Here is a 20702-nt window from a genome sequence, read left to right as displayed (position 1 = left end):
AACATTTATTTTTTCTGTAAATGGCCAGATAGTAAATATGTTAGGCATTGTGGGTCATATGGTGTCTGTTGTCACTATTCAACTCTGCCATTGTTGTGGGAAAGAAGACTTAAATAATATCTTAATAAATGAATGAGGATGTTTTTCCGTAAAACCTCACATGTAAAAATAGGCAGCAAGACAGGCTTGGCCTGGCTGTGAGCTAAACAGGTGACCCTTAAACTGCACGGATTTAAACTGCGTGAGTCTACTTCTATGTAATTTTTTTTTTCAACTGAACTCAGAAAATACAAAATTCATGGGATGTGAAGCCGGTGTATACAGAGGGTCAGCTTTTCCTTCAGGATAGTGGCGTAAGACCGACTGCGGGTCCTGAGTAGGCATGGATTTTGGTATAGCAGGGGTCCTGTAACAAATCCCCCAGGTATACCAAGGGACGACTATAGTTTGCTGACCTTTAATCTATGCTATTAAATACCAGCCATATTTATAATTTTCCTGTGTGGTTTTTTTTTTTAGAAAGTAATATTTATTAAGAAGACAGAAAAGATCCCATAGTGGGAGAGAGGATCCGAAAGAAGGTTGCCCCTGTGTAGATTTGTAAAAGCAGCATTAACCATGACAGCTGACCTCCCAGGATAAGGATGGTTCTAGCCTTTTGTCTCCATGGATAGCAACCCTACATATTATATTTCTTGTAACATGAGACCAACAACAAGCTTTTCTTACTCAGTTTGTTTAACAAACTTCATGACAATACGATAGACTAGGAAACCCAGGAGGCTTGTGTTCTTTTCCCTTTGCAGGACCAATGTGCTGAGTATCGGGAAAAAATGAAAAATGGAAAACTCACCTGTACCCGTGAGAGTGATCCTGTGCATGATGTCAATGGCAAGGCCTACAATAATAAGTGCACCATGTGTAAAGAGATGCTGTGAGTACTTCTCTCAAGCAACATGACTGAAATAGTCACATTCCTCCTGAACCAGTGGCAATTTCTAATTTGCTATGTCTCCCTCCAGGGAAGTTATTCTTTTTTTCATTTTCAAATACTGGCTAGGCTTGGTGGTTCAGCCTATAATCCCAGCACTTTGGGATGCTGAGGTGAGTGGATTTCCTGAGCCCGCGGGTTTGAGACCAGCCCAGGCAACTTAGCGAGACCTCAACTCTACAATAAATAAAAAATGAGCTGGGCATGGTAGCACACACCTATAGTTCCAGCTCCTTGGAAAGCTGGAGTGGAAGGATTGCCGGAGCCTAGCAGGTCGAAGCTAGGGTGGCCGTGAGTGTGCCACTGCACTCCAGCCTGGGTGACAGAGTAAGACTCCAACTCAAAAAATATATATATATATATTACCTTTCTGTTTTGCATTCTCTCAGGAATAATGAGTCCTAACGAGGACAGCTAAATAAGTGGCTACCTATCTTATTTTATGCTATAGCTCTGTGACCTCTGAGTGTCATGATAAATTGTTGTTCTTTGCTGTTCCTGAATCTCGGGAAAACTTTGTGATGATCATTTGGAAGAGTTGGCACAATTTAAGAGTGGGTTTCTAGTCTTACTTGTGGCACTCACTTATTGTCATTTTGTATGTCAGTAAGTATTAATGAGATGACCATTGACTCTTTTCTTTTCCAGGCAAAGTGAAGCAGAGAGGAAAAATGGGCATTCTGGCTTCAGATCCAATGGGACTGAATCAGCACCAGAAAAGGTAAGTTGTTAACTAGATTTGGACAAAAATGCTGTTTCCATGAGTCAACATTTGGCTATCAAAGATATGAAAAGAGGAGTTAATATGGTCAACCAAGGTCTTGCCCTTCGAAGGTCAGAAGCCATCATTGACATGAGTGTCACTGTCAACTTGTTCAGTGTAAAAATCTAGTGCCAACTGGAAATCTTTCAGTCAAACACTTTAAAAAGCACTTTTAATAAATAATAGTTTATTTAATTCTCTCAGCAGCTTGGTCAAATATGGTTTTTTAACCTTATTTTATAAATAGGAAAAATGAAGTTTTGCAAATGTATTTGTTTTTTATTGCTGCTATAAGAAATTACTATAAACAATGGCTCACAACAGCACAAATTACTATTTTGTATTTCTGGAGTCCAGAAGTTCTAAGTGGGTCTGACAGGGGTAAAACTAAGTGTGGGTCATGCCGCATCCCTGTGAGAGGGAGCTCTAGGAAAGGACCTGTCTTTGCCTTTTCTAACTTCCAGAAGTTACCTGTGTTCCTTGGTGTGTGGTTGCCAGTCAAGTGTTTCTCACACTGTCAGTCTGACTCTGATTCTTCTGCTTACCCCCCTTTCACTGATAAGAATCTTGGCCCCACTCAGATAAACCAGTATAACATCCCCATTCATATTCAATAGACTCACAATTAGTTCCACACTCCAACCGTAATTTCTCCTTGCTGTGTAAAGCAATGTATTTGCAACTTCCAGCAATTACATGACTGCCTAACTCTTGGACTTAAATATTCTGATTCTCAAATCCAGTCAAACACTGTGGGAAAACAACACTTCCGATCTAATCTTTCCATCTTTTCAGGATATCTGTGATGAGTATAGAAGCCAAATGAAAAATGGAAAACTTATCTGCACTCGAGAGAGTGATCCTGTTCGAGGTCCAGATGGCAAGACACATGGCAATAAGTGTGCTATGTGCAAAGAAAAACTGTGTGTATTGTTCAAAATGGTGTTTTAACTGGGGGTCTTAGAGTAGAATAATAATTTCTTATCAGTTTGAGAAAATGACAACTGTCTTAAAGTCATATCCAGTAATGATGAAATATTTGTTCACTTTGGTTGGAGTGTTTTTGTCCATTTTTTCTTTCAGGGAAAGGGAAGCAGCTGAAAAAAAAAAGAAAGAGGACGAAGACAGGAGAAACGCTAGACAAAAGAGCAATGACAAGCAGGTAACTTACGTTAAACAAGCTAATGCTTAACTTTGGCTGGCTCATTGTACAATTAATTCATTCAGCAAATAGTCATGGAATGCTGACTCTGTCCTAATCATTGGAAATATAGTGATAAACAGGAAGATTATGGCCAGATCTTGCAAATAAACATGTTCTTCAGTGCCCTAAGAGTGAGTACCAGAGACAACTGTCAAGTGACAGTGGTTACCCAGTGAATTTCATTTCTGAGGCCTTAAAACAAATAAATAATCAAGCAATCAGATGCCAAAAATTGCAAACAAGAAAATGAACATCAAAATTTGGAGTTCTAGATGATACATTCTTGACCTGGCATTTCAGTGCCCCCTAGTGTTGAATCTTGGTCTTCATATATAATATTCAGCATGTTACAACACCAACACATGGACATCATCTCTTCCAACCTACCTATGGACTTTCGTTAGAAAAGCAAAATAGTAAAATTTTTCCAGGGATGTTTCTCATTAGCGAGGCAACTTTTTGTTAGGCCCATAGTGACTAAACAAAATGAAACATTGCTAGTAATTATCATTACTTTAAAATATCTGCTATGTGTTTTGGCAGATGAATAGCTTTGAGAAAATATTTTATTGTATGACTTCACATGATCTCTAAAGGCCACCTACTTAAAATCTTGATAAGTTTTCAATATTATTGTATTTATTTTAAAAATTTCAAACAAAAAGTGCTATATATGTATATGTAATTTTTCTTTTTTGAGTTGGAGTCTCACTCTGTTGTCCAGACTGGAGTGCAGTGGCCACTCCCAGCCACCGCAGCCTCGACCTGCTGGGCTCTGGTGATCCTTCTGCCTCAGCCTTCCAAGTAGCTGGAACTACAGTTGCATGCTACTACACCCGGCTGATTTTTTGATTTACTGTAGAGATGAGGTCTCGCTGCCCAGGCGGGTCTCGTACCCGTGGGCTCAGGCAGTCCACTCACCTCCGCCTTCCAAAGGCGTGGGATTACAGGCTGAGCCACCAAGCCCGGCTGTATATATAAAATTATAGAGGTTTTGTGTGTGTGTGTGTGTGTGTGTGTGTGTGAAAAAGAGAGCGATAATCTTACCTACATATATGAAGTAAAGTAAGTTTTACAAATTACTATATTTAGACTTTTCCAAAATCTCTGCTGTGAGTGATATTTTTCCATTTCACAATTGAGGAAAACGTAAAATAAACTAACTCCATAAAAGTAATAAGTAGAGGAGCCAGAGATGAAACCCTCAGAGTCAAGGTTGCAGTGCAGGCAGCGGGGTTCTGTCACAAACACAGTGTGTGGGGTATTGTGAGCACCTGGAAGAGAAAATAACTCTAGTAACGTCTCAAAATGATAGTGGTGAGACTGCTGCGGGAAAACAGAGAGACCATGACACTGAAGCTGTCTTAGGAAGTAGCAGTTTATTAGCACCAGCCAACTCAGTGGGTTAATGCTCCAAGGCTGAGCAACCCAGAGAAAGAGGAGAGGAGTTTTATATGTTAGTTTAGGTAAGGGAGGGGGGTTGGGTTGTAAGGCTATACATTTTTCTTTGGAATTTGCAAGGCTGTATTTAGCAAAACCAGTTTTTCAAAGAACAAACTGTCTCCAGGGTATACATGACAAGCAGAGGTTGTAAACTGATAACTTCACAAAGAGAGGATGGGGATGAGGGTAAGGTTGTGAATTGATTACTATCTTACATTTCCAGGAAAGCGGCTTGGTTTTCTCATGTCCCATGTCTAGCAGGTTTGGAGCTTGCAGATTGATTTTTAAAAAGGAATAATTTTGACTGTTTTTAGCCCCTCTCTGCCACAAGACATGTAATCTATTGATCAGGTCTTCAATTCCAGAGAATTTCTAAAATGCTGCAGATAAAAGTAGGCTTGGAATTGTTTGTGAACATCCCACACCCAGATCTCATTATCACACAATATACCTGTGTGGCAAATCTTCACATGTACCTTCTGATTCTAAAATTTTTTTTAAATTAGGAGTAAATAAAATGCATATTGACCTTTTGCCAAGAAAAGGAAGGAAGGAAGGAAGGAAAGAAGGAAGGAAGGAAGGAAGGAAGGAAGGAAGGAAGGGTCAAATACAATCTAGGCCACAAGTGGTATTTTTTAAGGTGACATTCCTATATCTCCACTTTGGCTTTTTGGGCTTCACAGCAGTTCAGGCAACTCCAAAGATTTAAAGAGGCCAGACCCTGTCTGTAGATTCAATTCTATTGGCTTATTTTAAGGATTTCATGTTTCAATGAACAAAAAAGACAGCTCTATTTTCTTAGAATAAATAGAAGTAAACCTCTGTTATATAAAAACAAAGAAGTAAAAAGTATAGCCTGGCTGTTAGCAGGTTTCTGCTCACAAATTCAACATTGACTTTAAGTATTTCATACCTCTGAGTCTTATTTTTCTCATCTGTAAAATAATGATAATGAATGTTTACCTTATAGGATTTTTGTGATCACTAAAGGAAATCCATTAGAGCACACAATGAAGTGCCTGGCATAATAAAAAGCGTTTTGCTATTGTTGTTGTTTTAAATTGTTATTGGAAAACAAAGCTGAAAAGTTTAACTGTTTATATGTCTTGCTGAAGACTGTCTTTTATTTAATTCCAGGGTTTTTTAGTTAGACTTTCAATGTGTGGAGTAATTAGTACTGTTGCAAGGAGACAGTTTAAGACTCAGCCTCAGAGAAAACTGTATAAAAATGGGATGGGCTGGACATTTTTACTCACACCTGTAATCCCAGCACTTTGGGAGGCTGAAGTGGGAGGATTACTTGAGCCTAGATGTTTAAAACCAGACTGGGCAGCATAGCAAGACCTCATTTCTACAAAAAAATTTACATATTTATTTATTTTTTGAGTTGGATTCTCACTCTGTCGCCCAGACTGGAGTGCAGTGGCATGGTCCCGGCCACCGCAGCCTCAACCTGCTGGGCTCTGGCGATCCTTCCACCTCAGTCTTCTAAGGAGCTGGGACTGCAGGCACGCGCTAACTTGCCCAGCTCGTTTTTTATTTATTGTAGAGACGAGGTCTTGCCAAGTTGCCAGGGCCGGTCTCAAACCCGCAGGCTCAGGCAATCCACTTGCCTCAGCCTCCCAAAGTACTGGGATTACAGGCTGAGCTACCGAACCCAGCTTACAAAAAATTTTAAAAAGTAACCGGGTGTGATGGTGCATGCCCATAGTCCCAACTGCTTGGAAAACTGAGGTGGGAAGATAGCTTAAGCCCAGGAGTCTGAGGCTGCAGTGAGCTATGATCATAACTGCACTCTAGCCTGGGTGACAGAGCAAGATCCCAACTTTATAATTTTTTTTTAAGTGATAGTCTCCCTTAGTCAGTAACAAAATTCCATTGGGACAAAGACAATCATTTGAGAGAGACGCTATGGAGAGCATTCAAGCGTCTTAGGTAGAGATTGAATAAAATGCTTTTAAAACACAGTCCACTTCTGAAAATTCATCTTCTCTGTTTTTTCCTTAAGTATTTGAGTTCATATCTGATAATTTTTTTTATCATAGTAACACCTTTTTTTTGCTCCTTTTGGCAGGATCAGTGTCATGAATTTCGGAGCCAGGAGAGAGAGGGGAAGCTTATCTGCACCAGAGAAAACGACCCTGTTCGAGGCCCATATGGCAAGATGCATGTCAACAAGTGTGCCATGTGTCAAAGCATTTTGTACGTAAAGAGGTTTATTGGCCTCTTGATCATTCTGCCTGTTTGCCAGAAAACCTAAAGCACTTACATATCAACAATATAGTAGCTCCTAACTTTTGAAGAGAATAGTTGGTTTCCAGAACACTTTTGCAATTTTTTAAAACTGTTAATGATGAGGCGCATGTTCATATCTGGAGCCCCTGGGGTAGGAAAAGACAGTTACTGTGTAGAAACAAAGCCATTCCTTTTTAAAGAGGAAACTTAGGACAGGCCAGTTCACTTTTCAGAGCCTCTGTTTCTCCTATATAAAAAGAGAATAGTAACTGCACAACATTTATTTTGTGGGATTCAAGGAGATAATATTTTTAAAAATATTTATAAACTTCAAAGCACTTTAGTTATGTGAAGAACAATAAAAAATGAGAGTTTAGTTATGATGTAATTAGAAAAATAAAAACAAGAAATGAAGCAGCTCTCTAGATGACAGCCATAAATATATTCTGTTAAGGAAAAAGATAATGGTCTTTGGGATACTGTGATTCTGGATAAGAGTCTAGTAACTGAATCTATGAAAGTTTATAGGATTGCCACAAATATATTATTATGAAAATTCCAATTGTCAGAACTGTTCAGTTAAAACTAGTATTTTTAGATATTTAGATATGAGAAAATAGTGTTAGATTTGTAAATGTTTAGAATTGGAGAAATACTTGGTTAAAGAGAATTCAGTAACAATCCTAGAAAAATTACCCCATACTTTTTCATTCTGCAGTGAGCGGGAAGCTAATGAAAGAAAAAAGAATGATGCAGAAAAATCAAGTTCCAAGCCCTCAGACAATGCAAAGGTTATTTCTAAAGAATACCAAAACAACTCTTTTACTTTTCCTTACAGAATCTTTCATTCTCCTTCAGTTTGGATAATAAGCATACTAATCTTTCACTTTAAAGAAAATTGATTTTGCCAATATTATCATTTTGAGTCACAATAAGATTGTTTTCCACTGACTTTGGGGTTTGATGCTTTTCTTGATTTTGCAGAGAATTCCCTTGGCGTGAGTGTCAATTATTGCTTTAGTTTTTCCTCTTGGGGAGAAAAATGGATTGGAAAATAGAGGGTAAAATTCTCTACCACCTCAATGGCACGCTTATCTCTCACACTGTAAATATGAAATGAGGTTTCAAGTGGCTTGGTGACCTTGGTTTTAATAATGCAGGCCATGATACTAATTTCAAGCCCCCCTTTAGCTTCTCTCCTTGTGTCTTTTTTCTGTTTTCTTCAGGTGATTTTCTCCACATCAGCAAATCATACATGGTGCTCTCTTTTCTGTTTGCCTTTCAAGACAACAAAGACGACGTCTTTTCTCAGTTATTTAACTGTAACAATCACTTTTGTAGAGTTAGATCATTTGAGGTTGTTTTTGGTCAAGAGCACACCTCACGTGAAAAATGGGGGAAAGGAAGGATGGACAGAAGGAAGGAGAAAAGGAATCTATCAAGTGGTATTTATGTTTCCCTGTGTTTTCAGGACCAGTGCAGAGAGGTTCGAAATGAAGCCGAGGATGCAAAGTTTAGACAACCTGGGCGCTTCTTGGGCTCTGTTGCCAGGATAAGTGCAGTGAGCCTGAGCCCAGAGCTAAGAGAAGGGCTTCCTAACACCAAGTTTGAGAAAATCGCCAAGCAGAAAAGAGAAAAGCCATGTTCACTTCCTCTCTCTCGTGTTCTAGGATGAGTGCAGTGAATTTCTAAAGTATCTGAAGAACAACGAACTCATCTGCACTCGAGAGAATGACCCAGTGCGTGGTGCTGATGGAAGATTCTATAAAAACAAGTGCCACAAGTGCAGAGCCGTCTTGTGAGTAAGAGGATTCTGTCCCCCCTTCAGCCCACAGAACTGCATATTTAGAAACTGCTGATTGCATAAATATGTTTGCTCATGAATCCCATGGGATCGTTAAAATAAGTCCTTGGAATCAAGGCCCTTAAGTTGAGAACATCTGATATAATAGAAAAACATTTGGACTTGGAGACAGGCAAATCAGACGTAAGTTCTAACCACATTACTATCTCTTTTATGAAAACTTTTCGCAGTTTTCAGCATCATGGTCAGAAAACATTGTTTGAGATCTTTATTTCACAACTAGGTCAGGCTCAATTGAGATGTCTTTTGAAAATAAAATACAGATTTCTCACACCCCAAATATATTCAGTTGGAATTTCCAGGGCTCTAGAATTTTTTTTTTTCTAGGCTATTTTAGCAAACACTCAGATCTGGGGACCAATGGGCATGATGGGTGATGATGATGGTTGTAAAAAACACTGTAAACACAATAATAGTTGAATGTATTTAGTTTTTCACAGTGAATGTTCTTTGAAGTAGGAATTACCCATACTACTCTCTTTTAGATTCTAGGAAATCAAAACTCATTAGACACTTGTCATCTGTTAAGTGATAAAAGTTGTAAACCTGTTCCTACTTGTGTACTTTTCTTAATGTAGCGTCCTGTTTACTCTCTTGATTGAATTTCTATGGTGCTATCATATTTTATGAGGCTTGCTTAACTTTCCACTGGAAACTATCCTGGAGCAGAGCCTTTGTGAATATTATTCTGAATTATTATTATTATTATTATTTTCTCTAGCCAAAAAGAAGCTTCAGAAAGGGTAAGACTTCAAGAAAACCTATCCCACATCAGAGCTTCTGAAGAGGAAGACAACCCAGAGTCTGCCAACTCTCTGGTAAAGATGGCTATTTCTCAGAAGGTTTTTAGAAACTTAATTTGCCTGATTTTTTTTTTAGATCTGTTACCGCTTGCCCTCCATAACCCTATTTCCATAGAAGCTTCTGAGGTGGGCTAGTTCAATCCTTTGAGGACTTAATGCAGTTTATACGTGGTGAGAGTTCTGGGATTTCTCATCAGTGCATTATTCTGTGCTCCTTGAGATTATGAGCCCTGCTTCAATTTAGTTCAGTTTGAAATTTTAAAAAGTGGGTGTGGACTAAGTGTGCCTAATCTCACATGTGGTCCAGCAGGCAGGCAACTCCACTCTATAATTTCAGCAGAACAAGAAGGCTCATCTCCCAGCTTCTGCTCGTCTCCCTCCACACCCAGGCTTTTCCCAGCAGCCTGGAGTGCTTGACTGAGCAGACCCACACTTGTGAATCCAACCACTCAGCAGTGCTGAGCTACACATTCTTATTTAAAACAGGCTGATGGTCACCAGCAATGCAGTATTACATTACTAATATGTACATTAGAATAAGAGGATTTTTTTTTAGAACTTCAGCAAGATGAGGAGTAGAAAGGAGGAAAGGGAATATGAGAATGTAAGGTATATTCATGAAATGCTCTCAGATTGGGCTGTAAAAAGAAGAGTTTAGCACCTAGGCTGATGACCCAGAAGAGAAGAAAGAAAGGTATCAAGTATGAATTTTATCTACTTATTTACTCGATACAACTAGGGTAATAAAGGAACTGAATATGTGAAATATGCATTAATCACATATTTCTAGTAAATAATCTCTACTTCAGGGATCCCGAAGCACAGAGTTATTCACAAAATCTGTTCTTTCAAAAATCATTTTACTTAAGTATAATAGTCACATAGAAGAAGCACACATATCCCAGCACAAGATGGTTATACCTGTGATACCTGCACCTAGGTCAAGAAATAAGATATCACCAGCAGAACCAGAAAAACCCTGTGTTTCCTCTCAATCCACAGTCTGGTTAGGAGCCAAGATTACTTTTGGAGAAGAGAGTCATATTCATCATTAATTTTTTCATCAATCAGACAGTGTATTTGTCATTCTACAAATATTTGTTGAGCATCTACTATTTTTCCAGGCTTTCTTTTTGTGTGCTAGATCAATAGCCATAAACAAAACAGACAAAACTCTCCACTCATGGAGTTCATATTATATTAGAATAATAGGAACAATAGATATGAAAAATAAATAAAATGTAATGCCAAGAAGGAAATAAACCAGGAAAATGCTGAGATGGAGAGTGGAGGGCATGCAATTTTAAGTAATATAAACAGGGAAGAACGTTCTCAAAAGGTGACATTTACAGCAAGATGAAGTTTGCACCAGTCAAGAGGACTGATTCTGTAGGTATATCTGAAGAGAGCACATTCCAGGAAGAAAGCATAACAGCCAAGAGTCCAGTGTACTTGAAACAGAATAACTTCAGAGAGAACTGTAGAGGAACTAGTCAGGAAGGTAGTAGGGGACCATGTTATAAAGGACTGTTTAGACAGCTTTAAAGACATTGGCTGTTATTCCAAATGAAGGTTTTGGGAAGAAGAGTGATATGATCTGATGTGTGGTTTAAAAGAATAACTCTGCCTGCTGAATATTGAAAATACACTGTGGGACAGCAAGGACAAAAGCTGGATAGCTAGTTAGCTATCACCATAATCATGGCAGAGATGATGCTAGTTTGTACCATGGAGGTGGTGGTGGAGCTCTTGGGAGATGCTTGGATACTGGGTCTAGTTCGAATGTGGAATCAACAGAATTTGCTGAGTTGTGCTGATGTACTACTCCATGTAAGAAAAAAAAGAGAAGCATTCTGTCTTTGTTGCCTCTGTGTGCTTCTTCTTTGTAATACTTTGTCTTAGTGCCTTTTGAATACTGTATCAGCAGTTACCTGAAAAATATGATTAATATACCTTGTTCAGTTCTACCTCTGCCAGGAATTCATAGAAATTACTTGTCTAAATTCTCCCTAAGTATTGATATCAATATGGAACTCACCACAATCAAAAGCAGTCCATTTAGATGTTTGAATTATTTATCAAAACAAAATAACAAACAAATACTACTTGATTTCTCTGAAATGAATAATAACAAATATAATACTCTTAAGCTTCCTATTTCTTCTTTGTCTATATTTTAGAAAGTGTTTTTAAGGAATTTGTTAATTTCATCTACATTGTCAAATTTACTAACATATAGTCATTCATAACATTTATACATTATCCTTTTAATAGCTATAATTCATATAATGATGCCCTTTTAATCGCTAATATTGATAACTTTTGTATTCTTGCCTTTTTAGCCAATTTTGCAAACAGTTTATCAATTAATTTTTTCAAACAGCTAACTTTTGGCTTTGTTGTTTTCTGTTTCATCAATTTCTCTATTTCTTTTTTTTTTTTTTTTTTTTTGAGTTGGAGTCTCACTCTGTCACCCAGACTGGAGTGCAGTGGCCGCTCCCAGCCACCGCAGCCTCGACCTGCTGGGCTCCGGCGATCCTTCCGCCTCAGCCTTCCAAGGAGCTGGAATTACAGGCATGCACTACCACGCCCAGCTGATTTTTTGATTTATTGTAGAGATGAGGTCTCGCTGCCCAGGCGGGTCTCGAACCCACGGGCTCAGGCAATCCACTCACCTCAGCCTCCCAAAGGCGCGGGATTACAGGCTGAGCCACCGAGCCCGGCTCAATTTCTCTATTTCTATTTCATAGTTTCTTTTTTCTGTTTCCTTAATTTGTTCATCGTTTGCTAGCTCTTGAGATAGAAGTTTAGATCATCTACCAATTTTACAACTTTCTTTTTTTCTAATGTATGTGTTTAAGCTACAACTTTCCCTCAAATCATTGCATCAGCTGCAGGGATTTAATAGGATATATTTTCATTGTCATTTATTTCAAAACATTTCTAAATTCTGTGATTACTTTAAGTCATGAGTTATTTAGAGCTAATTCTTTTACTTTCACTCTGTCTGTTTCCTTATATTTAAAGTATATTTCTTGTTAATATTACATAGTTGGTTCTTTTTGTTCTTCTAGTCTTTTAACTGGAGTACACACATTAATATTTCATGGGATTACTGATATCCAATGGTATCATGGTCTTCCACCATTCTATTTACTTTTGGATTTGTTGTTCATCTTGTAGTCCTACTTTTTTGCCTTTGTTTTCTGATTAATCAAGTTGTTGTTGCTGTTATTATTATTGTCATTAACTATTAAACTCATACTTTCAAAAAGACTACAAAGAACAATTTTTTTTGACTTGGAAAAAAGCATATACCATGGAAAAAATACTGACAACTAATGTTTACTGAGCGCTTAGTATGTCATAGACACTGTGTTAAGTATGCATTTTAATGCATTATCTAATTTAATCCTCTAAAGTATTAATAAAAGATAAGAGCTACTATTATTCATGATTTTTCAGATGAGAAAATTGAGGCTCAGAAATGTTAGATAAGTCACTTCTCTAATTAGTAGCAAAGCTAGGACTCAAAACTCTTGCAGGTAATTAGTATTTATCTCTGAGTCTTCCCTTTGTAGGCTGTATATACCTAATACCTTCATTTTAAAAAAGAATATTACTTCTAGCATGATTATCATCCTAGTTTTTTTCCTATGTACACACTGCAACTTATTGTGTCCCATATTATTAATATATAGAGTTTTTGCCTTCTTATTGCTTTGTCTGCCCTAGTTTATCTGTTTATTTATCTCCTCTGGTTAAAAAATTACAAAAGCCAGGAGGTTGAATTCTCCTAATATGGTGTGAGATAAATACATATATGAATTTTTATGACCTGTGTCACTGTTTCCTCACATTTTTATTCAAATTGGATCAAGGAAACCAAGAGGCTTTCCCAAGCCCATTCCCCTCCTTGAATGCCTTTGAGGAAGTCTGCTTTGTGTTTTTCTTGCACAGGATTCTGAAATATGCAAAAACTATCGAGTATTGCCCAGGATCGGTTATCTTTGCCCAAAGGATTTACAGCCTGTCTGTGGAGATGATGGCCAGACATATAATAATCCCTGCATGCTGTGTCATGAAAACCTGTAAGTATATGGGGAGGCATCATATCTTTCAGTATAGAGGTTCTTAGCTGTAGTTTCAGCTCACAGTAGCCCACTGATACCAATTTGAGTGTGTTACAAGTAATTTATTAATCATAGAAGGTAAAAATTCAAAATGTGTGGATTAGCTGTCTTATATATAAAAAAGAAAAGATTGATCCCTTTAGTAAAATTGCTTGCCCACAGCGTTATATACTTTACTGAGTAGGGAGAATGAAAAAGTGATAGGGTCAATCGCAGGACGTCTTTATGAGCCTATACATACCACTAGAAATGCGGGCCTCATCCAGCCCACATGTAGCCAAGAAACACAGGTGAGAATCCTGCTTTACGGAGCCAGCTCGGCTCATCATGTCTACAAGGACCAACGATTACAAGAATCACTGGTTTCCCGTTTTCTCTAAGCCTTCCTATTGAAGGCAGTAACACCCTGCAAAAGGAAAGTGGCGCTATACAAAAGAAAACACACGAAAATAAATGGTAGCTCTGATGTCTGCCCTCAGATTTATGACTGTTTTTTGTGTATCTGTGGTATATCATCCCATCACTCTGAGTCTCACTTTCTTTACTGGAGAAATGGAGGTAGTACTCTGAGCACCTGACTTCACAGGTTCTAGAGAGAACAACTAGACACAAATATTTTTATTTTTAGATTAACTACAAGGATGCCATTTTATTATTATTGGTCTTAGCTTTGTTGTTGCTTTTCTGCTCAAATACAATCTGATCTTGGTAATAATTCCTCCTTGCCTCTACACACACTCTATACCTTCTGGCCTCCATATGACCAACTTTCAATGAAAGCATGGTATCAAGTCTTAGTTTGTCTCTTTTTTTTTTTTTTTGAGTTGGTGTCTCACTCTTGTCGCCCAGGTTGGAATGCAATGGCACACTCACGGCCACCGCAGCCTTGACCTGCTGGGCTTAGGCGATCCTTCCGCCTCAGCCTTCCAAGTAGCTGGAACTATAGGTGTGTGCCACCATGCCTGGATAATTTTTTGATTTATTGTGGAGACGAAGTCTCACCAAGTTGCCGGGGTTGGTCTCAAACCCCCGGGTTCAGGCAGTTCTCTCACCTCAGCCTCCCAAAGTGCTGGGATTATAGGCCGAGCCACTGCACCCAGCCAAGTCTTAGTTTTTCTACCCTACTCTACCCCAGACTCACATTGCAGTCCAGGTACTATTTTATTCTTCTAAGGGCATGTAAGGAAGGCCCAGGACTTAAGGATAGGACTTTTGATATCCTGCTTTTTAATCCAGGAAAAATATTTAAATTTATAATTATTTTCTTTTGAATGAAATAACTCATTAAAGAAAAAGTCATCCCCTGGGTCATATGCTCGAAAGCATGAAATTGGAATATGAGAGTTTTATATGATCTTGCATATGTGAATAAAGTGTGGTAGGCAAAGCAATTCATATTCACTTATTGAATCCCCGCAGCCTGCTTGGAGTGGTATTATCTTTGGCATACAGAGAGTGAATCCAAGGTTCAGAGAGTCCAGGTGATTTGTTTAGTCACAAAGCTAGAGAGTAGATCAGACAGAATTTTAACTTTGTTGATTTGAGTTTAAATATAGTTTTCTTTTTTCCCCACAATACTACTGTTATATCCGAGGGAGTTGTTCCTTAAATTTTGGGGGATCAAAGAGTCCTTTGATAATATGAAGAAAGTTACCTCTTTCAAGAAAATGTTTAAAAAAGTGTGACATAAACAGTGTGTATACATAATATCCATGGGCCCATAGACTACTTGAAATTCATTCATAGGCCTTATAGAATTTTAAGAATTAAGAAATCCTTGTTGGCCGGGCTCGGTAGCTCAGCCTGTAATCCCAGCGTTTTGGGAGGCCAAGGTGAGTGGATTGCCTGAGCCCACGGGTTCGAGACCCGCCTGGGCAACTTGGCAAGACCTCATCTCTACAATAAATCAAAAATTAGCCAGGCGTGGTAGCGCACACCTGTAGTTCCAGCTACTTGGAAGGCTGAGGTGGAAGGATCGCCGGAGCCCAGCAGGTCGAGGCTGTGGTGGCCGGGAGCGGCCACTGCACTCCAGTCTGGGCGACAGAGTGAGACTCCAACTCAAAAAAAAAAAAAAAATCCTTGTTTAAGCAATGAATGCAACTGTCTGGGAATTAAGTTGCACCTTATCTTCAGCCCAGAAATTCTTCAATACCTCTTATTGTAAATGCCAGGGCCTAAATTATACATAAAATTTTCTTCAGAATTGCCATCAACTGTATATACTCATAACTAGTGATCTTCTATTCAAGGGAACTTTAGAGCAAGAAACTCTAATAATGAAAATATTAAGAAAGCATGTCCCTAGATGGCTTGCTTGGCTAGGGGAGTATATATTATAAGAAAAACAGGGCAACCCTCTCAGGTCCCTCCTGCTCTGGGAGCTTTTCTGTCTTCTCAATAAATCCTGCTTTCAACAACAACAACAAAAAGATTCCCAGGCAAGAGAGACTAATATTAGTTTCTGTGGTTACAGAAAAATTTATAAGAGAGCAATTTCAACTTAAGCAGCGTCCAAAGACAAATTGCACTAACTTGATAAATAATGAGTTTTCCATCACCAGAGGCAAACAAGTGGATGTTTGATTCATAATATTTCTTAATGAGAGGCATTAAAATTCATACTCCTTTAGATTCTTTTCAGCTATAAAATCAGACTACCTAATAATTATATCTTGTTATATTTTATGCTTTCCAAGTCACATTATAGATAACTCCATATAGTCCAACTGCTCTCTGGGATCCAATTTCCCTTCTATAAAAGAGTGTCTTTTGAGCTTCAAGTTTGTTGTCAACATTCAACAATTCTGCGAGTATGTAGTGAGTGAAAGGTGATGAAACTCATCCAGGGTTGGGGCAAATCCGGAGCAGAAAAGAGGGACGAGCCTGGATGACACGAACTGGAAAATGGAGATGGCTGAATGCAGAGCCCATGTCTTCCCTCTGACTATAGTTTGGTTTGATGCTCAAATGTCACCCACATGGGTCCTTGTTAGAACTGCAGATTTTCCTGTTGTTTTCCTGTTGTTGAAGCTTGCTCTGATCTGTTTTAGGATCCGTCAGACTAATACACACATCCATAGTCTAGGCAGGTGTGAGGAGGGCCACGTCCCAGGAGCAACCCCTGACAGCATGGCCGCATCTGTGAGTACACCAGCTCCATGGTCAGAGGTAGGAGCAGGGGCTCTCCCTTTTGTTCTCTCACACTGGGTGTTGGACATTTCTCCGGCCAGAGAAGGGACACTAGGTCAGGTGACTCCAGAATCGGTCACATTTTCACTGTGAAGATAAGTAATTACTGCAATATGTGAAATAATATAGCAGTTAACATTTTAAACTGTTTACTGGGCTCATTAATAGATTGTTTATGAGCAATGTCTCTAATGTAACATTACTTATTTCAGGGTAAATTTAATTCTCTGTGATTGACAATAAAAAGATGAGACAGAGACCAAGAGAGGTCAGATAGTGGCAGAGCTGGATTTAAGCCATTTCTGTGTGAGGCCGATGTACTCTTGCACTCTACATTGCATTCAGTTGTTTCCCAACATTGAAAGTTGACCTATGTTATTTAAACCCCTACAAGGATATTTCAGCATAGAGTACTGAGTTGGACATTCTCTCTGGTAGTCTCTTCCTTAGACAAGATGGTATGTACATGAAATAGCAAGGACTTTCAAATAAGAGAAAATGCTTTATTAAAGGTGAATATGGGTTCATATTCCAGCTTTTCATATTCTTTATTTTTTTATTTTATTTTTCATTTTTGTGGGGCTGGGGTCTTGCTCTATCCCCCAGGCTGGAGTGTAGTGGCATGCCTTACCACAGCCTCGACCTCCTGGGCTTCAGGTGATCCTCCTGTGTCAGCCTCCTGAGTAACTGGGACTACAGGCACATGCCACCACACTCAGCTAATTTTTTTATTTGTGTAGAGACGAAGTTTCATTATATTGCCCAGGCTGGTTTCAAACTCCTGGGCTCAAGCAAGCCTCCCTCCTCAGCCTCCAAAAGTGCAAGGATTATCGGCATAAGCCTTGGTGCCTGACCGATGTTCTTTATTATTGAGACCTGAGGCCAATCATATAAATACCTTAAGCCAAAGATCTCAATGATCTATGGTAATATTCAATAAACTCTGACTTTTATACATTTTCCATAGTGTCTGAAAATCAATGACATCTTTTATCATTATTATAACTAATAATGTGCCTAAGATCAAAGTATGAGTTTAGAGAAAGAGAAGAGTCTAAAGTATGAAGTTAGAAAAATAGCCAGGTGCAGTGACTCACGCCTGTAATCCCAGTACTTTGGGAGGCAGAAGCGAGAGGATTGCCTGGGTTCAGAGGTTTAAGACCAACCTGGGCAACATGGCGAGAGCTCATCTCTACAATAAATTTTAAAAATCAGCCAGGTGTGGTGGTGCACACCTGTGGTTCCAGCTACTTGGAAGTCTGAAGCAGAAGGATCACCTGAGCCCAGCAGGTCGAGGCTGTGGTGACCATGAGCGTGCCATGCACTCCAGCCTGGGTGACAGAGTGAGACTCTGACTCAAAAAAAAAAAGAAAAACAGATCCTGACACAGTGCTTATTTATACTTGATAAATTATTTTCAAGCAATTATATTTTAATAAAATTGTATTTATATTTATATTTAATAAATAACATTTTGACACATTAAACTTAATAAAATTGTTTTGTATTAGTTATACTGCGATTACTCCATTTCACTGCTATTTAATGCTTTGGCAATAATGTAATTGGAAACTATTTGGCCAGATTTGGGGATCTCAGTCAAGCAACACTAGATGAGGTCGTATTCAAAAGAACTACTGAACAATCCTTGATATGAGAAACTGAGAAAACAAAAACTGTAGGCTAGAGTGTTTCTGGTTTCACAGCAGCAGCTGGATAGAGTCAACCAGGGACTGGATTGAAATCAAAAGACCTTCCTTCCTCATGTGGGTTTGACAAAGTCCTTTACTTATTCTAGGATTTTTCAGAATCCATAAAAAGAGTTTAAACTCTACACTAGCCCCCATATTATGTTTGCTATCTTAAATATATAAATTCTTAGTGGTTTGCTCTCCATTTTATTGACAATATATACTTTTCCCCCTCCTCACAAGCACACCTAGTTTCATATGTCTCAGAACAGGGAGGTCAAATAATTTTATGTAAGTCCAATAGATCACACCTTAGACCACACCTCTCTGTAACTCTCATCCTATGTAAGCAATTTGACGAAAACTACTTTATGAGGAACTTGCCACAGGGTTATATTCATAAGATGTATGTCTTCAAATAAGGAAGAATCTTGCCAAGGCTCAACTCACAAAGTTTTGCAAGAGAGTTCCTCCCTTTCATTTCTGGGTGTTTGCTTTCCACTAGAGTTGCATAACAGGCATTAAAAATGACAGGACTTATGTATGGTGTTGGTTAACGAAACAAAGTATCCTAACAAAAGGTGTCCTGGGCATGGGTGCAATTTCAGTTCCCTCTGTTTGTTTCAGTGGGTACAGGTTGGCCCAGCACTATTCTGATGACTATTATGATGTATATACTGGGGGTTGGAACTTATTGCCTGGACTTTATTCCTCGGTGGGATACTCTCTAAGAGAGTTTGGAATCCCAAGAATGGAATAAAAGGCAGTCACAACTTTCCTGGAAAAGTAGGCTGGGGATCCTGGGACTCTCTTTGCTTACTATCTAAGTATGTAGGACTTTCTAGTATGCCATGACTATTACATGGTAACTACTAAGATTTATGTAGCTCTTTAGAGTTTTATGTGCATTTTCCTTTTGTATCCTCACAACAGTCCTTTGATTGGGACAAGGATCATCATCAGCCCCATTTTATAGAAAAAACCCTGGTGGAAACTCTGTCATTTATTAAAATTACTCATTCAATATCTTGGATTCATTGTAGATCTTCTGACTTCATTTCTAATACTCTGCCATCATTCCTTAGATTCTGAAAGCCAAGAACTCTAGATAAGGCATTATCTCAAGTAAAAGATGATTTGCTATATTGGGAGGAAATTCCTACTGTAAGGAAAATACTAATACTATTTTGTGAAATAAATAAGTAACTGTTCTCAATTTCATGACAAAGATTTTCAAGGATGCAACAAAGCCATAGCTTACCAGGTCCTCAGATAATACTCGTTAAATAAATTTGGATAAAAAAGTAATTTTAAATTGTTAGTTCTTGGCAGAATGCAGGAATTTATGGATTTCTTTGACTAAGACACAACTATGAATGTACAGTTCACGTTTCTACAGTATCTCTGAGTTCCAGCATCTAACCTACCCATTTTCTCTTTTAGGACGAGTGATGGGAGGACTGATGAAAGCCATAAGGGAAAACATAAATCCCAATTCTGAATCACCTATCTTTGCCATCTGTATATACAAGAACTCTTCAGAGCTTATCCTATCTATGGTAGAAAACAATACAGAGCTGTTGGGAATGGACGCACTGACTTTTAGTCTTTTCCATCTCTTTCCTCCTAGACTCTGTGATCTGAGGGTACAGAGATATTTCTACCCAGTCTATACTCTGAAAATGTCCTAATCACAATGCTGTCTGTCCAACTGCCTGTTTAATAAAAGTAAATGCAGCAGAACACTCTTCCTGGGATTTCTTTGTCACTGCCTCGATAATAGGAATCTGTTTTTAAAGAAACTGAATAAACTCTACCCTTATGTCTTGCTAATAACCCCACTGATGAACAGACACTGGTCACTTTTTTCATATTTAAGTTACTGTCATAGTTGAGAAGGAACATCTAGAAGAGAGGTAGGAAGATATGGCATCCCAAGCAGCCAACAGCGGTATAAAGCTAAATCAGCTATGAACCAGCCTCATCTTAACTACTCATCACATACCAGCTCCCTTATCTAGCTTCAAAATTTACCCAAATGGCATAACTGTTTCTCAGTTATGTAGGCTCCATCCAAAGATACAAACCAGTAATTTTCCTTGTCCAGTCACGTTCCTGCTTGACAATTCCTGTATCAGGGCCTTGCACCCACAATCCCAAGGAAATGAGTTACCAGTATGTGCAAGTCTCTAGAGAGGCACTCACCCACAGAAATATAATGTGAGCACATATACAATTTAAAATGTTCTAGTAGCTACAAAAAAATGGGTAATGTTAACCTTAATAATATATTTTATATAGACCAATATGTCAAAATAATTGATGTAATCAATATACTTGTTTTTATTTACCAAATCTTTGGTATTATTGTACACGTATAGCACAT

The 20702-nt window shown here is 38.5% G+C and overlaps 1 protein-coding gene across 1 annotated transcript in view; it reads left to right on the top strand.

The window, feature by feature from the left end:
• SPINK5 (serine peptidase inhibitor, Kazal type 5) overlaps positions 1-20066 on the top strand; it is an 87089-nt gene extending 67023 nt beyond the window's left edge. The window contains exons 23-34 of the mRNA XM_008056241.2: positions 807-934; positions 1640-1712; positions 2550-2677; positions 2838-2916; positions 6476-6603; positions 7355-7427; positions 8108-8197; positions 8307-8434; positions 9222-9318; positions 13264-13394; positions 16487-16604; positions 19760-20066. Coding sequence (XP_008054432.1) covers positions 807-934; positions 1640-1712; positions 2550-2677; positions 2838-2916; positions 6476-6603; positions 7355-7427; positions 8108-8197; positions 8307-8434; positions 9222-9318; positions 13264-13394; positions 16487-16604; positions 19760-19768 — 1182 coding nt within the window. The 3' untranslated portion in view covers positions 19769-20066. The remainder of the gene's footprint in view (positions 1-806; positions 935-1639; positions 1713-2549; positions 2678-2837; positions 2917-6475; positions 6604-7354; positions 7428-8107; positions 8198-8306; positions 8435-9221; positions 9319-13263; positions 13395-16486; positions 16605-19759) is intronic.
• Positions 20067-20702: the final 636 nt, after the last annotated feature.

Source organism: Carlito syrichta, unplaced genomic scaffold (genome assembly GCF_000164805.1).
Source record: "Carlito syrichta isolate Samal-C Ts95f unplaced genomic scaffold, Tarsius_syrichta-2.0.1 Scaffold302298, whole genome shotgun sequence".
NCBI lineage: Eukaryota > Metazoa > Chordata > Mammalia > Primates > Tarsiidae > Carlito > Carlito syrichta.
This window is presented reverse-complemented; position numbering and strand designations above follow the sequence as displayed.